Source organism: Triticum aestivum, chromosome 2A (genome assembly GCF_018294505.1).
Source record: "Triticum aestivum cultivar Chinese Spring chromosome 2A, IWGSC CS RefSeq v2.1, whole genome shotgun sequence".
Taxonomy (NCBI): Eukaryota; Viridiplantae; Streptophyta; class Magnoliopsida; order Poales; family Poaceae; genus Triticum; species Triticum aestivum.
This window is the reverse complement of record NC_057797.1, coordinates 135,874,298-135,895,289: the sequence shown is the minus strand read 5'-3', so window position 1 is coordinate 135,895,289 and position 20,992 is coordinate 135,874,298. Positions and strand designations below refer to the sequence as shown.

Genomic DNA, 20,992 nt, shown 5'->3' with positions numbered 1-20,992 from the left:
AGATTAGTTGGCAAATGCAAGCTTGACACTGAGCTTGAGATTGTTCGGTTCCTCTTTGCGCCAATAGAGTACAGTACAAGAAACACTCGGGGCATGTTTGTGATTGGTCCTTTAGATGAAAAAGTCTGTAAAATACTGTAATTGTTTGTACGTTTAGTATTTCTGCCTTGGACGTAATCAGCAAATGCACAACAATGCACGCACGGATAGTTTTTTACAGAATTTACGGTCTGGTCTAGCTGGCAGGTTTTCATTGGATAGAAATAAGGTGAGGGAGAGAAGATTAGGTGGGCAAGACCCCATCAGATTAGTTGGCAAATGCAAGCTTGACACTGAGCTTGAGATTGTTCGGTTCCTCCTTGCGCCAATAGAGTACAGTATAAGAAACACTCGGTGTCTGCTCGTAAACCTTATCGCCACCAAACTCCAAGGACCAAGCGGCACCCGGACGGCCGGAAACTGAGCTGCAGAGATGGCGTCGTCGGATTCTCCGCCGCCGGGGAAGCCCCCTCTGCCGTGGCGGGTGCGCCTGCTCGTGGGCGCAGCCTCATTCCTACACTCCGCGTCCCTCCGCGCCGACGGCACCGTCAACCGCTCCCTCCTCTCCCTGTTCGAACGCACCGTCCCTCCTAGCTCCGCGCCCGATGCCGCCGGCGTTTCGTCCACCGACCACGCCGTCCTCAGCCACCTCCGCGTCCGCCTGTTCGTTCCAGCGCCCGCCGCTAGCGGCAGCCAGAGCCAGCTGCCAGTGGTTGTATATTTCCACGGCGGCGGCTTCGTGTTCCACTCCGTGGCGACGGCCCAGTTCGACGCTCTGTGCCGCCGCCTCGCCGCGTCTATCCCGGCCGTCGTCGCCTCCGTGGACTACCGCCTCGCGCCCGAGCACCGCGCCCCTTCCGCTTACGACGACGGGGAGGCGGCGCTCCGCTGGGCACTCGCCGGCGCCGGGGGCGCCTTGCCGTCTCCCCCCACCGCCGTCTTTGTCGCCGGGGATAGCGCGGGCGGCAACGTCGCCCACCACGTCGCCGCGCGCCTGCAGGGCAGCGTGGCCGGGCTGGTCCTGCTGCAGCCGTTCTTCGGCGGCGAGGCGGCGACCGCGTCCGAGCAGCGGCTCCGCCACGCGCCGTTCGGGGCGCCGGAGCGGCTGGCGTGGCTGTGGCGCGCGTTCCTGCCGCCGGGCGCCACGCGGGACCACGAGTCGGCCAACGTGCCGGCCGCGATCCAGCGCGACGGTGCCGCCGCGGGGAGGTGGCGCGCGTTCCCGCCGACGCTGGTGTGCGTGGGCGGGTGGGACGTGCACCAGGACAGGCAAAGGGCGTACGCGCACGCGCTGCGAGCCGCCGGCGCCGAGGAGGTCCGTGTCGCGGAGTTCCCCGACGCCATCCACGCGTTCTACGTGTTCGACGGCTTCCCGGACAGCCAGAGGCTGCTGGCCGACGTGGCCGAGTTCGTGAACCGGCGGGCTGCCGAACACCTCGACGCGCCAGTGAACGACCAGTGTCCACTGTCCACTGGTTCGTAGTTGGTTTGCAGTTCAGTCAGTGTGACTGATTTTTTTTTAGAATTTTTGGTAAAGTGTTGATTCTTCGAGCTGTGAGGTGTGTGACGACGGAACTTGAGGCACATGCGATGCACTGATGATGAACATGTCCGGTTCCTAGTGACTGATTGCGTTGCATGGCACGGTGTGGATCGTGTGAACGAGTTGTTCGTTGGTTCTAAAAAACAGGAAATTCGAGTGGACGCAAGCGTCGACAGCGCGATGAACGGCATTCATGGCGCAAACAGGGTCGTGTTTGGTCGTACGTATCGGCGTTCCTGTCACGGAGCAGGCGGCCAGGCACGAGAGGTTCCCGCCCATGCGACCCAGACCGTAATGGTGCGACGACGCGGACAGATCCACTGTACGTTGGCCCCCGATTTGGCGAGTGCCAGCATGGGCCGAGCATCTTGAGCAGTTGAGCTACCAGTCTCCGCTGGAATATCTGAAGAGAATGACACACCGCCCGCCGCGGCATATCCAGCCGGAGCATTCTCGGCGCCCGCGCTTCTGGCCGCCGCGCGCTGGCCCCGCGCCTTGTCGTGGGCGCGCGCCAGTGCACCGCCCCAGTGCCAGAGCGCGCGCCCGTGTCCCGGCAGGCCGGCACAGAGCACGCGTGTGCGCAGTGGCAGCACCGGCACGATGCTGTGTCCGTCCGTGGCTGTGCGATGAGCTGTTCTTCATTGTCAGGCATTCAGGATTTGAATCAACTTCAGATGCATCGAGAATTCAATATAGGATATACAGAAAGATCTCTGCTAAGTGGCTGTCATGAGTTCCTGTCGGGAGATAGCAGCTTGCTCAAGCACCGGAAAAGGAGGCCGACATTTATTCTCAACAGAAGCCTGTTTAGGCCTCCTTTGGTTTGGAGGAATTTTATAGGAATTTTAGAGGATATGATTTTTATAGAATTTTTTGCTTTAGAGTCCTTTGGTTCGTAGGAATAGATTTTTATTCCTACATAGGATTGGTTCCTATCCTACGTATTTCATAGGAAAATAAAAATGAGCCTAGACTCAATGGGAAAATTCTTTGGTGTCAATCAAATGACATCTCGTTTCCTATTCCTACTCATAGGATTTGAGATACATGACCATCTTATTTCCTACAAAATTCCTATTCCTATAATATTCTTATCCTATGAACCAAAAGAGGCCTAGGTAGCCGGGGCTTCCGGCCGGAGACATTTGCCTTTCCAACGATACAAGGGCCCAGACCAGCTTTACGCCTCCAAAGGTGAGAGACGCCAGCGGCCTCCTTCCATGATGACCCCTTTCTCTGATGAAAAGCTCGTCGTGTTCTCCCCCGAACATTTAGAAACATTATAGCTGTGCACCCTAGGAGCTCTCTCAGGCCATTACTGATTTTGGCCGTCGAATTGCACATCGTGATCATTCTTGGGCGTCCGATGTGCTTCTTGTTCCGGTGGTGTGGGCCGCTATTCCTGGCACAAAATCGGAGGCCCCTCCTTTGCTGGTAGAGTTAACATCCGATCCCCAAAGAACGGTACAGATACGCCCCCGTCCTCTCCCCTTCCCTCCCCTCCCCTCCCCTCCCCTCCCTTTACCCTACGTCTCAACCCCACCTCTCCCAAATTCACCGCTGCTGCCGTCACCGCAAGAGAGAGATGGATATAGGCTACCAAAAATGCGAGGATGGTCAGGGCGAGTCGCGGAACACATCAGGAGTTGAGCCACCCTCGAACCAGTTAGCATCGTCTTCACCTTTGCAGCCAATTCACCATGTTGTCAGCAAGATCTTCCATGATCCGTTCGTTCCACGCTAGAGGTATGATTGGTGCTTCATCTCGGATTTGTGAACAAATAGGTGCCTCCTCTTGATTCATATAGGTTAGGATTTGTGCAGATGAGGGAGGTGGTGGAAAAGGAAGAGCGACGACTCTAGGAGGGGAAGGAGGAGATAGTGACCAGCACGGCTCCTCCGGCCAGGTAGACGCGGGCACTCCGCTTCGAGCATATCGACTTACTTGCGTGGTGGATGATTCTTCTCCAACGGTGCGCCGAAATCCAAACCCACCTGCGATTTTTTGCCCCTGATTTCCTATTCTTCGGTGAGTAATTTAGGTTGTGTTCAGGTGGTGTTGGGGTTGAGCGCTTGACTCTTCTTGCTCTTGATTATTCGGTTGCTCTGAATTAGTGGGATGCTAATGGCCGCCATAATGATGGAGGCCAAGAAGGGTTTGATGAACAGGGAAAGGGAGAGGGATCAGCTCCCAGTCGGCATGCAGGCCCTGGCCGTCGATGATGACCCTATGTGCCTCAAAGTTCTGATGGTCCTCTGATACTACCACTATCATGGTTAGAGCCCGCTTGCACTTCATTGTGTATATTTTTATAAGAAACTTCATTATGTTGTATTATTACTCCCACGAGCAACCTCGGTCACCTCATCATCTTCAAGGCCAAGATTGACGCTGCTCCTGCCCTTCACGCCCTTTTCCATCATGCTCCACTACATCTCCAGAAACAACATTAATCGCACTTGCATTTTCATGTTTTTTTCTATATATTTAGTGGCACTTTTGAATCTTTCATAGCACAAGCATCCGTTTCTTCTTATGCATTCTATGTCACGTGTAGTAGCAGGAGCAAGACAGTGCCTTCTATATCCTGAATTTGCTATTTTCAAATGCTTCATAGCAACGATGAGTTCTCTCTTTGTGCTCACACCATTTGGTGAGAGATTGTAATATGCAACCAAGTAAATGCTAGTGATTTGACTTGGATCTTCAATTGGTTACACATAAAATTGTCTGACCTTCTGTATGTTCTGCGCCTCGTCTTGTGGAAACATCTTGGGTGCTACCTTGGACACTGTCTTGATCTTCAATTTGTTTTGATTCCAGCATAACCTTCCAATTTAAATATTGGCTTCAGCTTATCATGAAAGATTTGACCTTTTCAAATGCAGTCAGGGCCCGGGGGCACTTCTAAATGCTACTGGAAATGTGACGGAGAAGATTATTTCAGTATGCACCGGATAATGGAATCATTTGTGCCATCCAGCAACAACTACTAGGATCTATATTGTCAAAAATATTGTCAGTATGGTGACATGCTTCCTTTGATGGCGGGCTTGCCCATCCTGACAATAAGAACAGTTGCTATTTTGCACAAATACATTTCCAATGAAATCCACATATTTTATTTCTGTATAGCCTTCCTTTGATGGTTTGGTTCAGCCTAAATGTTGGCGCACTATGGAAAAATTGAAGCTCCTCTTTCAAGGTATAGTGGCAGCATCATGACTATGCATTGCTAAGCTCGTGCACTTGCAGCTCTTGCCATTCTTTCATTTTTTGGTCGTATTGGGCTTAGAAAAATATAAAAAATCACACAGCTTTCAGTGAGAACACCAAAACTGCTACTATATTTTTTGAAGTGCTTTCCCATGATTTTGTTGTAATGATTCAGATCCAAGGAATTCGAGGTGCATATCTTCGACATGCTAAGTGGAATTGCGGCTCATTTACTCATCAACCATAATCTCCCGAGACTTCAGGAAGCACATCTCCTATCCTTGTTCTGATTCCAAGCTCTAGGTGCTTTCTGACATACATGTTTTCAAATTCCGTCACATAGTCCATGACTATACCGGAATTAGTTAATCCTCTTAGAAATCAAAAAAGAAAAATTTATAGCATAAATGTGTTCTCTATTAAATCTTGTCCTTTTAAACATTGTTGTTTGAATTAATATACATGTAGCATTTATGAAGTCACTTCTTCAGTATACTTGGTTGAAGCCTGATCACAAATTAGTTGAGCCAAACTAATACTCCCTCCTTCCCAAAATATAAGGCGCACATTGACTTTTTTGGTCTTCATCACATAACTTTGACTATAATTTTTACTTATTAGTAAGAAAATAGAATCAGACGATGGTCTGTTTGTTGTACCCATTCAAAAAAATTATAGTTTTTCTCTGTCTACATAAATTAAATTGAGTGCCCTCAATTGTTAAAAGCCTCATTGTATGATTAAGGGTTCATGTAAAGATTAAATTTGTGTGCATGTCCATGACATGGCATTGCATGGTCCTGCTGCAAACTCAAATTGACCTTTAGTTAAGCTTTTCAAGTCAGTCTATACGTAATTTAACGTTACCGCATTATGACTTCATATAGTTAGAGAAAATTCTACCATTTTACCCAAAAAATGATAGGCGTAGCAACGCGTGCCAACATGGTAGTTCTTGTGTGTGATCAGGTCCCAATAACGCTCCTAACTGAGAATGATCCAAATGCAGCCCTTATTATGATTGCCACTGGACACTGTGTTGCTCCCTACCATATACCTAACATGTATGTTCAGCGGAGATCTTCCCAAATTACAGAGTTTGTGGCATGTTTGGCTCTTGGTGTGGTTAATCCCAAAACCTTTTTCATGAAGAATTTTCATACTAACTTAAGGAGCATCCAGATTAGGTTATTACTTACTTCTGAGAGAAGTATCTTTCATAAAAAGGGAAACATTCATGAAACAAATAATTTTAGTCTATTTTAACATTTTCCATAGTTTATCTGGTCTCCCTGTATTTACAGAAAAATCATATCTCTATCATAAAACATTTAAAATGAACGGGCGCAGCAACGCGCGCCATTAATGATCTAGTTCTCATATGATTTCGTTCCGCTTTTCGGCTGTATCAGGCTGTGAGCTGATTAAGCTAATCCACGAGTTCTTGTTCCCGGAGGCAGCATGATAATGCACGAGCCTTTTGTGTGTGACCAGCCTGACTGCATGATTGATTGGTTATTTGATTTGATCAGACTTAGCTGATCCACCAGACAAGCAAATCTGACCAACCAACACACGCATAGCCGTACCGAAACACACACCAGAACATCACGCATTGATCAGGACATGCCACACAAATTCTTCACAATTTTAGGCCAACTCCACGCACGACCCCAAATCGCCCACTCGCGTTTGTTTGGGGGTAAACGGGTACAAACTGCGGCCCAACACGCGGAAGCAAACGGACAAATGTCCGTTTCGATCCGCTTTCAATCCATTCCCAGCCCAAATTTTGGGTCGCGTTTGCGGCCAAATGGACAACGCACGACAGGCGGGGGGCGCGCCCTTGTCCTTCCCTAGCCCACCTGTCAGAGACGCAACCCCATTTCTTCCTCCCCTTTTCGTCGCTCCGCCCTCGGCCCCTCGCCATCGCCGCCGCCATGCCCGTCTCACCACCTTGATTTGCCCGTCGGTGGAGCAGCCCCTTTTCTTCCTCCCCAGTCGTCGCTCTGCCCTTCGCCCGCGGTCGTCCACCTTGCTGCGAACCAACGGCCTCGACGTGCCCTTTCCGGCCGTGTCTACACCACGCCCGCAAGGTGTTCGACGCTTTGCTTGCAAGGTACCATGGATAGCGGAGATGAGTACTTCTTTCACAACTTCATTTGTTCATCGGATGATTCGTCCTTGGATGATGAGAACATCGTGGTGGCAGCATTGGTCGTCCATGACCACATCAGTAGGATGCGGCCTCGGTTCAGGGGATCAATCCCCGGGAATGCCTTGGCCTTGAACCGCAATAGGGAGAAACGACACCACCTCCTCTATTCCGATTACTTTGAGAGCACCGCACTCTATAAACCGCATCAAATTTGTCGCCGCTTCCGAATGAGGAGGCATGTGTTCAATCGTATTCGGGAAGGAGTGGTTGCATATGACCCATACTTTGAATGCAAAGAGGATGCCATTGGCAAGCTTGGCTTCTCTTATCAGAAAATGCACTGCGGCTATTCGCATGCTTGCATATGGAATTCCCGGTGATCTTGTGGATGAGTATGTGCGTATGAGTGAGTCCACATGTCTCCTCTCAATGTATAGTTTCTGCAAGACCGTGGTGGCAGTGTTCGGTCCTGAATACCTAAGAAAACCAAATCTCGTTGATATAGAGAGGTTGTTGACGATTAATGTCGAGAGGGGCTTTTCGGGCATGCTTGGTAGTATCGATTGTATGCGCTGGAAGTGGAAGAACTGTCCATTTGCTTGGCAGGAGCAGTAAAAGGGACATGTGAAAGGTGCCACTGTCATACTTGAAGCTCTGGCTTCACAAGATCTGTGGATATGACATTTTTTCTTCGGCATGGCTGGTTCTCACAATGATATTAGTGTTCTTCAGAATTCTCCAGTGTTTGCAAGGCTTGCAGAAGGCCAGTGCCTGGAGGTCAACTTTGAGTTCAATGGCGACCATTACAACAAGGGATATTATCTAGCTGATGGTCCACTCTTGTGAAGACCATACCCAATCCTTGAGAAGAGATAGAGGTTTGCCTAAATGCAGGAAAGATGTGGAGCGTGCATTCGGTGTGCTTTAGTCTCGATGGGGTATTGTTTGAAACCCTGCATTGACATGGAGCACCCAGAATCTTTGGGAGGTGATAAATGCTTGAGTGATTATACACAACATGATCGTTGAGGATGAGCATGATAGCAGTATCTACGACCAAGAGTTTGATTTCCAGGGTGAGATGTTGAGCCTGAGCACTCACCTCCTGCAACCTTTGAACAGTTTGTCCAATTTCATCGTGAGTTGCGTGATCGAAACACTCATACGTAGTTGCAAGATGACTTGGTTGAGTATATGTGGAATCACATTGACAATTAATAGATCTATCGGTTTAATCTCTTTTCGTGTGCACAAATTTAAGTGGTTTTGTAAGGCTCTGATATTTCTAAAACATTAAATGAATTATAATAAAAGACTATTTTGAACATATGTTTAATTTAAACTATTTTTGCTACCCAGCTGACGCAAACCTAAATCTGGGTGGACATGCCTCATTGCTACATTCAAACGGATGAAATCCGGACAGAACGAGTTTATTTGAGGTCGTGCGTGGTAGTTGCCCTCAGCTCACGAGCGAGAACAGAGCCGCTGTGTTTTGTGTGCGAGTGTTCATAACATCACATTGATTTGATCAAGTGTGCACATGATCATCGCACGTTCGAGATCGGAATTAAGAGTAGTCAACTCGTTCCATCCAAATAAACTACAGTACTTAATTACTGGTATAAATATATTCATTCATGACAAGAACCAACTAAGGAAACAAGCTAGGCACCAGGAACACAACAGCACAACTTCTCTGTTCACATGCACAACTCAACGCCTAATTAGACATAAACAAGAACCCACGACACGGAAGGAAGAAAGAAAAGGAAAATTTTAACCGCAGGCCATGAGTGAGTACGGGAGAGTGACCACACACACTGATGACTGATGCCCGATGCCTGATTGCTCTGCCTCTGTCCATGGCGCGTCGCCTGCCGATCACATGACGCTGCACCCGGCGTTGGGGTCCTCGCCGCAGTACGGCTGCTGCTGCTGCTGCTGCTGCGGGTAGTACGGCTGCCGGTTGCCGTGGTACCACCCCTGGTGGTCGTGCACCGGCACGCCGTAGTACCCGCCGGCCGGCACGGGCGGCCTGCAGCACTGGCACCCCCCGCCGCACCCACCGCCGCAGCCCCCGCCGTAGTACGACGGCTGGCCGTACGGCGTCGGGTCGTAGCTGTAGGACATGGGCCCGGCCGGCGCCGGCCAGATGGACGGCACGGCCACCCCCTGCGCAGCCACGGGCGGCGCCATCATCGGCGGTGGCTGGGGCCCGCCCCCGCCCTGCTGCTTGGCCTGCTTCATCTTCTCCAGGAGCGGGCCGAGGTCGGCCATGCTCATGCCGGGCGGCAGCGGCGGCATGGCCTTGCCGGGCTTCGCGTCCGTGGCCGGCGGCGCGTCGTCGAACTTGACCTTCTTCTCCGGCTTGGCGGCCGCGGCGTCCTTGGGCTTCTCCTTGTCGGCCTTCCCGCCGCCGTCCTTGGGCTTCTCCGCCTTCCCACCATCCTTCTCGGCCTTGCCGGCGTCCTTGGGCGCCTTCTGCTTCTCGCCGCCGCCGCCGCCGCCGTCCTTGTCCGCCTTCTGCTCCTTGCCATTGACATGCATCTCCTTGATCACCCGGCCGGCCTCGCAGCAGAGCTTCCGGCACAGCTTGTCGGGGTCGAACGGCCCGGACACCGTCACGGAGTTGCTCTTCTCGTCGAAGGAGATGGTCTTGATGTTCATCTTGTCTGCACAACACGATCCATGCACGGTCAGCCCATGAGGTTGACGACGCTGGCCCGCCCACCGTAACTTCGCATGCACGTGGGCCCGCGTGTCAGCGGCGGTCCGCCACGAGGCCATAGCGGCTTCTCTGCATGGGTGATTGACTGATCTGTGACGGACGGGAGTTAATAGGTTACCTTGGATCTTGCAGAGGACCTTCCTCATCTTCCTGTAGCATCGCGTGCATTCAAGGTCAACTTTGAGGACAACCGTGGAGATCTGCGACGAGATCGAGGGGGGTTAAATGAAGGTAAATGCAGCTGAGTATTAGAAGTAGATCCAGGTGTGAGTCTCACACTTGACAATTGTTAATTCAGAGTTAACTGTACCTAATAGGAGTACCAGGCTGAGCTATATACTGTGCCTTCCAGAAGGAAGGACTCGCTGTGTCACTCACATGCTCAGATTATAGTTGGAAAATTCTTAATTTTCTCATCAGAAGAGAACCAACTGCCGCCAATTCTTCAGCCAGTGCGTTTACAAATTACAGATGACCTTCTTAAATATTCGACTCAATGCTTGTTACAGTTTACCGGTGGTAGTATTAATCCATTAACTGTCCTAACACTGAATATTGAGCAAAGCGTTTCATCACAACAAATTCAGTGGGAAAACTTGTGCCACTGAAATGTGAAACAAACGCATCTATTATGAGAAAACGACGGGCTTTTGTGCTCGCTTTCCAGTTTGGTTCAGAGGATGATGTTGAAATCAGTTGGCAACGAAAAGGGAAACGCGCGTTGATCTTGGCAGCAAAGCGGTGGGTGAAAAGGAAAGGAGTGACATCACACGCAGAAAATAGGGACGGGAGTTTGTGGTCAGAGCCCGAGAGATATTTTTTTTTCGAGAATGAGCCCGAGAGATATTTGCCTGCTGCGAACTTCATTTCTCATGGCGTTTCTGGTTTGAGTGCTCGGCACTCCGACGACTTGTGGGGATTCAGACGAAAACATGGCGTCGCGTCGTTCATGAAGCCACTGTCGATCTCTAACGAAGATGACAGTTGGTTTGGACAAGAGGAGCCGAGATCAGCTTCGTTGCCAAGTGAACTAGTAAAGAGCGGCGAACACAGAAGCGGAACATAGATCAATGGCATAAACTAGGGAAGAGGGCCTACGAATTTCAAAGAAACGAACTCTCGGGCCGGACGAAATTCAGAGTGCGGATCGCGCGCGCACCCACCCCACCCCACGCACGCGGTGAATCGAGAGGGGAACCGGGGAGAAGCAGGCTAGGCCAGGCGTTGTTGTTACCTTGTCCGCCATGGCAATGGCGCCGCCTGAGGCGTGGTCGTCACCTTCAGCCTTCAGAGGAGGCCTGTGCTCTGCTCTGGGGTGAGTGAGGGAGAGAGAGAGAGAGAGGAGGATGAGGGAAGAAATATGAGAAGACCGGTGGTGGGTGCGGCGTTTTAAGAGGGCCGCGCACGCACAGGCGCAGGCGCAGGCGCGGGCACCAACCAACCCTGGCGGCACACCGACGGGCGGGCCCTCCGGTCCTCTTTGACCCGACCCGTATTAGCTGTGCGGCATGTGGGAGTACGTACACGCACATTTTGTCAGTCTAGTCGGTGGGCTGTGCCTCTCCCGCCTGCGTCGGGCACGCACCGGCACCACCACCTGCCGCGCCAAATCAAATCACCCACCCCACTTCTAGACCCAGAGAAATGACAAACGGCGAACACCCTCCTCCAGCACCGCTCTACACGAATACTACGCACAAAGGCGTTCATAATAATGCTACTGATGATACTGACTACGCTCCACTTGCTAGTGTCACTAGAGCAGGTCGAGCGAGTGACGTTCAGTGGTGGCAAGTGAACCGCTAGTGATGTGTGCTGCGTTTTTGTTGTCTAGCCAGCGCCAGCGCCAGCCCTGGGGAGCGGGGCCGTCTGCTCCATGCGGCCAGCCAGGCTTGTCAGCACCAGAGGCACAGCCAAGCCAGGCGGCCGTCGATTTCGACACCTCACCGGCACGCGTGACACGATCACGCTCCTGCTGCCACGGCGACAGTGCACCGGGGGCAAGTGTGCACCCGGCGGGTGCAAGTGCGCGAAAAATGCCGATAGATGAACGGAGGTGGCTGGAGCACCATGTCAGCAGCAAAGAAAACTAAGGAGATTTTGGGCGCGACATTTCACCGGACTCCTCCTGCGCGAGAGGCCTGGGCGCTCTGGTGCTGCGGCGCAGGGAGCACGCTGCTTGTCTTGCTCAATTGGCTCTGGGAAATCTCTGCGTGGGGTTAAGTTTCTGGTGATTATTTTACTGCTAGCTAATGGGCTGTAGATAGAGGCGAACGTGATTGGATTATTGGATTAGGCCACCAACCAGAGGAGTTATTTAATAAATAATGGTGGTACGTTAGGAGTAGTGCCTTTTGATCGATCATACGCACGGCGATCTTCGGCGGGCGAAATGGCCTTTCCCCTCCAAAGTGCTGCACAACTCATGTGCAATTCATCGTGAGCTCGCCAGAAAACAACGCTGGGAACCTTCCGATGTCATTGCCACTTCCCTTCCAAAGCAAGATGCCACCGGAGACGGCTGCAGCCAGGAATGGGTGTAGTTTCCGACGCTCCGTGGATGCCCCCCTCACATGGAGAAAAATCCAAACAATCATTCGCTGATCCTTAAACTGAGAGAGAAAACTGTGTGGTAGTACGAGCAATGCTGCCAGAACCCGGTGCCGGCTAACGTGCAGTCTGCAAGCGGGGCGAGATGCAAAACCGTTCGCCATGTGTGGCGGTGGCGGCCAGGCCATGGCTAAGCGAGGGCCAACCACCGGGCGAGCTTGCGGGGATAGGATCGTGGCGGCGGCGTGCACGTATGGGCCTGTTCTCATGGCGTTTGCGCCTGCGTGCCACCTACCGGACATGTGCCTCGCGGGCATTTTTCATTTCCCTCGCCCGTGATGGGTTTGTGTCGGTGCTTCGGCCTGTCGCTTTACAGGTGTGAATGAACGTTTGAGAGCGCGTATGCAAACAAATACTTCCTACGTTCCTAAATACTCTAAAACATATATATATATATTCGTATGTAGTTTATTTTAAAATCTACAAAGACTTACATTTAGGAACCGAGGGAGTACTTATATAGCTTCGGCCTCTCGTGATCGCTACTTCAGTAGAGTCGTTGTATCAAATAGATGATAGATGATACCCAGCGCGTTGCTGCGATAACTTTGTTAAAAAAATATGTAAATAGTTGCTAAAAAATAACTAAATCCAATGAAAACAAAATATAAGCCTGGAAATTAATAAAGAAAGTCTCTAAAAATATAATTAAAACTTTTGAATTACTGTGAAAAATATCATTTCGAACAAAAATATGAAGGATGACTAGAATGCATGTATGATGTGGCATCGTTACAAGCATAGACTAATGCAAACATAAATTGTAATGTATAAGTTTGCTTATGTGTTAGATTGTGCATGGTTTAGTGAGAGAGAAGACTTAAATGCACGATCTTAGTGGGACGTTGAGGTGAACACTTCGCATGTTGAGATAATTAGGCTATTTTTTTTAAGAATGTAAGATTTGATCGCCATAATAATCATTACAATGATTTTGATCAACACTTTAGCAGAGTCAATATTACGCACTCCATCGCAATAGCTTTTGGAGTGTGGTCTAAACCAAGCCCGCGAGGCTTCATATTTGAGGGTTGAGCAAGGCGATATTGCAGATCCTTCAACCGTTCAAATATTAGCATAATGGTGAACCAACATATGGTTGGATGGTTAGAAGGATAAAGGTATTCTCAGCCCATTAGGGTTTAAATCCTAAACCTAGCACTTCTGCTTGTATTTTTTGCCTTTATTTCACGCTTCCTGGCGATGTTTGTTCAATGAGAAGAGATGTTTCCGTCCACTATGAGGCGCCAATGATGACTTTGTCAATTTCAAGATGTTGTAGTATCTCGCAGGTGCTCAAAATGATAAGGTGTGTGTGAATGTGTCCATATGAATGAGTGTATGTACGTGTTGTGAGCACATGTGATTGTATTGTGTTAAGAAACTATTAGCTTCCCGCAAAAAAGCGTAATGTACATTTTAAGATGCGCGCTCCCTTGTGTCCCCTCTCACATTCCTGTGTGGCATTCGTTTGATCCCAACTCTGCCCCTGGACCGTTCTCGGACCTCCAACGCGTCGTCGCAGCCCCATGCCTTTTTTTCGTCGTCTGATAGCGCTATCCCTTCCATCGCGCGACCTCAAGGTAAATTTATCTAGCCTTTTTCTTGCGGATTTTGTTTAGCGGCTAATAGTTTCGTGTAAATGACATAAGATTCGCATCATGTGTAGACGAATCTGATGGCCGAGCAAATGTTTTTTGATGATTCCTGGTCGGATTCAAGCTCCAAGTTCAAGGATTAAATGATGGGTGGTGAAGAGGATGAGACAATATTGATGGTTGCTAAATGGGTAGGATGAACCGGAAAGAAGAGGAAGCGTCCATGGCCACATGTTGGTCGTGCGATATTTCATGGGAACAGAATCGAAGGCCACGACTAGCTCATGAAAGATTACTTTTTGCCGGGTTTTACATTTCTTGTGTACGTGTTCCCGCGACGCTTCATGACCGAACGAATGTTTTCTACGAATTGCTGACAACATGGAAGCCACTGATCCGGTTTCCTGAAAATGGAGAAATGTCATCCGTCTCCTGGGTTTTTCCACTTCTCGAAAGGTGTCTCTGCGACATTTCGGATGCCTGCATATGACTCTCCTATGGATCATGGGATGACACTCTTCGAATGGCCTAAGATACAATCATAAAGTGAAATGAAAATGTTCGCTAAAACTGTGGTGAGCGTTTATGAAGATCGGTATCTGCGAGTACCAAACGCAAAGGATATGATCAGACTTCTAGCGATGCATGACGCAGAATCCTGATGTCGGCCAATACCGAATGTCGGCTGCCACCGCTGCCCCTCCCTTCATCGTACTCGAGCACCGCACTGCCATCCTCGAGTTCCCGCAACCATCTCTGAGCGTCGTGTAGCTGTCCCCAAGCTCATGTCATTGTCCCCGAGCACGACACTGCCTTCCCTCCAGTCCGATTCCGTCATCACTGCGTCGTCCCCGCCGAGTTCTTCCCCGTCGTCAGATCCACCTCCCGGCCCCTCCGCAATCAGATCATCATGTTTCTTGTGGTTTTCAAATTCTATAGCACTAGTTACAAGGCTGCTGGAAAAGTGATACATCTTCAACGTATCTACTTTTTCTCATGCTTTTCCTCTTGTTTTGGACTCTAATTTACATGATTTGAATGAAACTAACCCCGGACTGACGCTGTTTTCAGCAAAATTGCCATGGTGTTGTTTTTGTGCAGAAATAAAAGTTCTCGGAATGGAACGAAACTTTGCGAGGATTTTTTATATCAATAATAAGAATTTCTGGAGTCAAGACCTGCCGGAGAGGGGCACCTGGGTGGGCACAACCCACCAGGGCACGCCCAGGTGGGTTGTACCCACCTGGTGGCCCCGCAGACGACCCCCCCTGATACTATAAAATCACATATTTCCAGAAAAAATAGGAAGAAAGAATTATCGCGATCCACGAGACGGAGCCGCCGCCAAGCCCTGTTCTTCCTCGGGAAGGCAGATCTGGAGTCCGTTTGGGGCTCCAGAGAGGGGGATCTTCGTTCTTCGTCATCACCAACCCATCTCCATCGCCAATTCCATGATGCTCCCACCGGGAGTGAGTAATTTCTTCGTAGGCTCGCTGGTCGGTGAGGAGTTTGATGAGATTCATCATGTAATCGAGTTAGTTTTGTTAGGGCTTGATCCCTAGTATCCACTATGTTCTTAGATTGATGTTGCTATGACTTTGCTATTCTTAATGCTTGTCACTTTGGGCCCGGGTGCCATGAACTCAGATCTGAACCGTTTATGAATTCATCATTATATCCATGTTTTAGATTCGATCTTGCAAGTTATAGTCACCTACTACGGTTATGATCCGACAACCCCGGAGTGACAACAACCGGGGCCACACTCGGTGATGATCGTAGTTTGACGAGTTCATGTATTCACTATGTGTTAATGCTTTGTTTCGGTTCTCTATTAAAAGGAGACCTTAATATCCCTTAATTTCCAATATGGACCCCACTGTCATGGGAGGGTAGGACAAAAGATGTCATGCAAGTTCTTTTAATAAAGCATGTGTGACTATTTACGGAATACATGCCTACATTATATCGATGAACTGGAGCTAGTGCCGTATCGCCCTAGTTTATAACTTTCACATGATGAATATCATCCAACAAGTCACCGATCCAATGCCTACGAATTTATTTATATTGATTTTGCTAAGTTACTACTGCTATCATCACTGTTACACTTGCTACAAAATTACTGCTATCACTGTTACTGTTACTATTGTTGTTGTCACTACTATCAAAACTATCAAACTACTTTGCTATTGATCACTTTGCTGCAGATAATTAATCTCTATGTGTGGTTGAATTGACAACTCAGCTGCTAATACCTTCAAATATTCTTTGACTCCCCTTGTGTCGAATCTATAAATTTGGGTTGAATACTCTACCCTCGAAAACTGTTGCAATCCCCTATACTTGTGGGTTATCAAGACCTTTTTCTGGCGCCGTTGCCGGGGAGCATAGCTATATTTGTTGAGTCACTTGGAATTATTATCATATTATCACTATGAAGAATTTGAAGGATCCAAAGACTAAGATTTATCCCTCAAAGACGAGGGGAGGTAAGGAACTGTCATCCAGTTCTGCTTTAGATTCACCTTCTGTTATGAGGAAACTTGCAACACCACCACATGCTATTAATTATGATATGTCGCAAGTTATTGATGATGCTACTTCTGCTATGAATGATTCTTATGATGATGCTAGTGCCTTGCTTGATAACGATGATGTGCCACTTGATGAATTTCTTGATAAACAAATTGCTAGAGTTATACAACATGATGTTGTTGAATCTGACGATGAGCTTGAAACTAAATCTCCTGAAACACCTGCTAGAGCTAGCCTTCGTAGATATGAATTGCCTAAGGTACCGGAAGGTTATGTTATGAGTGAAGAAACAACTAGAGATATTCTTGCTTGTAATGATAGAGATGATCTAGAGAAATTATTACACAAGTATAAAAAATCTCTGAATGCTAGAATGAAATGTGATCCTAAGTTTGCTACTTCACCTATATTTATTGATGATAAGGATTATGAATTCTCTGTCAATCCAGAGTTAATTACTTTGGTTGAATCTGATCCTTTCCATGGCTATGAAACTGAAACTGTTGTGGCACATCTTAGTACCTTACTAAGTTGAATGATATAGCCACTCTTTTTACTCCTGATGAGAAAACTCCCTATTACTTTATTCTCAAATTATTTTCTTTCTCATTAAAGCGTGATGCTAAAGCTTAGGACAATACTCTTGCTCCTGGTTGTGTGCGTTGAGGGAGTCCTGGACAAAGGGGTCCTCGGGCGTCCGGCCTGTTGGACATGGGCCAGACTGTTGGGCTATGAAGATACTATTGGGGAACGCAGTATTTCAAAAAATTTACCTATGATCACGCAAGATCTATCTAGGAGATGCATAGCAACGAGAGGGGAGAGTGTGTCTACGTACCATCCTAGACCGAAAGTGGAAGCATTTAGTAACGCGGTTGATGTAGTTGAACGCCTTTGCGATCCAACCGATCCAAGTACCGAACGCATGGCACCTCCGCGATCTGCACACGTTCAGCTCGGTGACGTCCCTCGAACTCTTGATCCAGTTGAGGCCGAGGGAGAGTTTCGTCAGCACGACGGCATGGTGGCGGTGATGATGAAGTTAGCAACACAGGGTTTCGCCTAAGCACTACGACAATATGACCGAGGTGGAAAACTATGGAGGGGGGCACTACACTCTGCTAAAGATCAACTTGTGTGTCTATGGGGTGCCCCCTCCCCCATATATAAAGGAGGGGAGGAGGAGGAGGGCCGACCTCAAGGGGCGCGCCCAAAGGGGGGATTCCTACTCCTAGTAGGAGTAGGTTTCCCTCTTTCCTAGTCCAAGTAGGAGAAGAAGGAAGGAGAGGGAGAGGGAGAAGGAAAGAGGGGGGCGCCGCCCCCTCCTAGTCCAATTCGGACCAGCCCATGGGGGGCGCGAGGCCACCCCTTGAGGCCCTTCTCTCCTTTCCGGTATGGCCCATTAAGGCCCACTACTTCCCCCGGCGAATTCCCGTAAATCTCTGGTACTTCAAAAAAATACCCGAATCACTCAGAACATTTCCGATGTTCGAATATAGCCTTCCAATATATCAATCTTTACGTCTCGGCCATTTCGAGACTCCTCGTCATGTCTGTGATCTCATCTGGGACTCCGAACAACCTTCGGTACATCAGATCACATAACTCATAATACAAATCATCATCGAACGTTAAGCGTGCGGACCCTACGGGTTCGAGAACTATGTAGACATGACCAAGACAGATCTCCGGTCAATAACCAATAGCGGAACCTGGATGCTCATATTGCCTCCTACATGTTATACAAAGATCTTTATCGGTCAAACCGCATAACAAGATACGTTGTTCCCTTTGTCATCGGTATGTTACTTGCCCGAGATTCGATCGTCGGTATCATCATACCTAGTTCAATCTCGTTACCGGCAAATCTCTTTACTCGTTCCATAATGCATCATTCCGCAACTAACTCATTAATCACATTGCTTGCAAGGCTCATAGTGATGTGCATTACCGAGAGGGCCCAGAGATACCTCTCTCATACACGGAGTGACAAATCCTAATCTCAATCTATGCCAACTCAACAAACACCATCGGAGACACCTGTAGAGCATCTTTTGTGACGCCCCAAGACCGGAGCTGCAGACGCCTTCCATGTTTTTCCGAGTTTCGTCGTGTAAGTTGTTGGTTTGTTGCATTCATCATTCCATCATTTGCATTGCATCATGTCATCATGTCATTTTTTAACTCAACTAAATAAAATGCATAGATCTTTGATCTATTTAAATCGAGGGAAGGGTGACTTCTCTTTATAATATATCATCCCGATAGTAGGGAGCTATATTAAAATATTTCTTTAATTTGAAATTCACCGTAACACACTTGCAAAATCCCAATGCCTTTGTTATCACAACTCTTGGCCTCTAACTTTGCTATTTTTTCCTTTCTCCATTTTCCGGAGCTCCACCAAAAATCCGAACATTTTTGGACCTTTCCTAACCCTCACTTCCTATTCAAACCATTTGATTTTAAATCAAATGAGTTTGAATTTAAATTTTAAAAAATGCCCACTCCATTTTTCTTGGAACATGCGCATTTTTTGCGAGTCCAGGAAATTTATCCCCGTGCCCAAACTCTTTCTCTACCCTTTTCTTTTCTTCCCTTTTCTTCCTCTTTTTCTGCTGTTTTTGAATAGAGTAAATAGAGGGAGAGCAGAGCCCAGTTGGCCACTTGGGCCTCCCCACCCCAGACCGGCCCAAACCTTCCTGGCCCAGCTGACCCTACCTAATCCTAGCACTCCCGCATCGCTACTCCCTTTTTCCCTCGTTCCCTCACCGCCGCCAGATGCCGTCTCCCCCGCTCGATTCCTTCCTCCCTCCTGTGCGTGCGCGTCAGAGAGAGACAGGGAGAGAGTAGCGCTGCACCAGGGTCGCCCCCTCGTCCTCTCAATCTCGCTGCCTCTCCTTCCCTCGTCCTCCTCCCGACCGCTCCACGCCAAGATTAGCGCCTCGCTCCGCCGCCTAGCACAGCCGCCGCTGCCTCTCCCGTACGCCGCGCTAGACCTCCCGCGCCGCCTCTCCTCTTGCTTCTCCTCGCAGAGCACCCCCGCGCCTTGGCCTCCTTCTTCCTCGACTCCAGCTGCCCCTGCCGGCGACCAGTAGGCCGCTGCCGTCCATCTCCTCCGCCTGGAGACTGCGCAGCCGCGAGCTCAAAGCTCCGCCCCGGAGCTGATCCGCCCCGCGGCCCTGGCCTCCGTCCCCGTGCCGAACCTCCATGCCCGCAGCAGCGCCCCCAATGCCTCCTCGTCCCTGCACAGCCCGTGAGGCACCGGCCTCCTCTGCTTCGCGCCTCCCGAGCAGCGTCCAGGAGCCCGAGCTCCATCTTCTACACCGCGTCCCAGCGAGAGGAGCTCGCTGCTCGAGCATGCACGAAGAACCATGGCGCCCTCCCGAGCACCTCCCGTGCGTGCCTCCACTCGTCCTTGTCGGCCATCCGCGAGAAGTTTTGGCATGGCCATGACCGAGAACCCCGAGCATTTTGTTGCCTCTGTGCACCTTCGTTCCTGGAGTTTTGGACCGTCAAGACTTGCTATCGAGACAGGAACCGCCACAAGATGTTTCAGAGATCGCCAAGTACCTCTATTGTTAGTCCCGAACATCTACGGACGTGTACGACTACCGTTGCCCAAAATACCGTGAGTCACAAGCCCCGTGAACGACTACCGTCACTTGGGTTCGACAAGATGCCGAGTACCACTATGTTTGCCATGTACATCTACACCAAGACCGGACCGACAAGTACCGCTAGAACGTTTGTACCTCTACCGTTGTCGTGGATCCAACAAATACCCCTACAACAAGTGTACCTCTACCGTCGTCTTCGAAAACGCTAAGAACGTCAAGTACCCCTTCGAGATAATGAGACCGGCAAGTTCGAATGATCCCAAGTACCTCTTCCAAACGACCGAGTACCCTTACCGTCGGACGCTCGAACGACTACAGGCCGAAACGTCAAGTTCCTCGATGAACCATGTACGACTACCGTTTCTCGTGGATTCACCTAAGTACCACGAAATGGACGACTCTACAAGTTACCGTTGCCGTGTACGACTACCGTCGCCTTGGAGATGTTGGGTTCATCAAGTTCCTCTTCGAAAAAGTACCACTACTCCTCTCGACGACCCGTGAATGACTACTTCCTCTACGAATTCGTTCCGCTTCGAAACGCACACCCCGAAGGTATAACCCCGAGACGACCGTCCGAGAATGTTTGCTTGTGTTGTATGAGATGCATGGTTGGTTGTTGTTTTCGCCCGTGAACGTTAGTTGTTCCTCCTCGTTGCCATGCCGACGACATGTGGGAACCCGGTAACCGGGAGCACCCCACCGTTCATCGCATGACACGCTCCCTTCACACTTGTTCTTTTCCACCGGCATCTCAATCGAGTTACCGGAACCGGAACGCTGTTGTGGCACCGTTTTCGTTGTTGTTGCCGTGGCACCCCTTTCGCTTCCGCCACGGTGACAAATGCTTCATAATGCTCTTATCAACATTTTCATAAAACTTGCACATGTCATCCGCATCATGATAACAACATCAAGAAGTTTTAAATTGATGGTTG

General features: G+C 49.5%; 2 protein-coding genes across 2 annotated transcripts; one reads left to right on the top strand and one right to left on the bottom strand.

Annotated features, from left to right (window-relative positions):
- The first annotated feature begins 291 nt into the window (after window positions 1–291).
- Window positions 292–1,664, top strand: LOC123185003 (probable carboxylesterase 18). Its single transcript, XM_044597022.1, has one exon. The coding sequence runs from the start codon at window positions 473–475 to the stop codon at window positions 1,520–1,522; it is 1,050 nt and encodes a 349-aa protein (XP_044452957.1). The 5' UTR covers window positions 292–472; the 3' UTR covers window positions 1,523–1,664.
- Window positions 1,665–8,545: 6,881 nt separating this feature from the next.
- Window positions 8,546–11,137, bottom strand: LOC123187994 (protein PYRICULARIA ORYZAE RESISTANCE 21). The gene is made up of 3 exons (XM_044600021.1): window positions 10,923–11,137; window positions 9,807–9,888; window positions 8,546–9,632 (listed from the first exon to the last, which is right to left on the bottom strand). Exons 1-3 carry the CDS (start codon window positions 10,932–10,934, stop codon window positions 8,842–8,844), a joined length of 885 nt encoding a protein of 294 aa, XP_044455956.1. The 5' UTR covers window positions 10,935–11,137; the 3' UTR covers window positions 8,546–8,841.
- Window positions 11,138–20,992: the final 9,855 nt, after the last annotated feature.

What these genes read in the sequence shown, in the direction of transcription:
- LOC123185003 (XM_044597022.1), top strand. Translation starts at nt 473, where the DNA reads ATGGCGTCGTCGGATTCTCCGCCGCCGGGGAAGCCCCCTCTGCCGTGG.
- LOC123187994 (XM_044600021.1), bottom strand. An exon ending in GGTCCTCTGCAAGATCCAAG is followed by an intron (nt 9,633 to 9,806) that starts GTAACCTATTAA and finishes CGTGTTGTGCAG; the next exon opens with ACAAGATGAACATCAAGACC.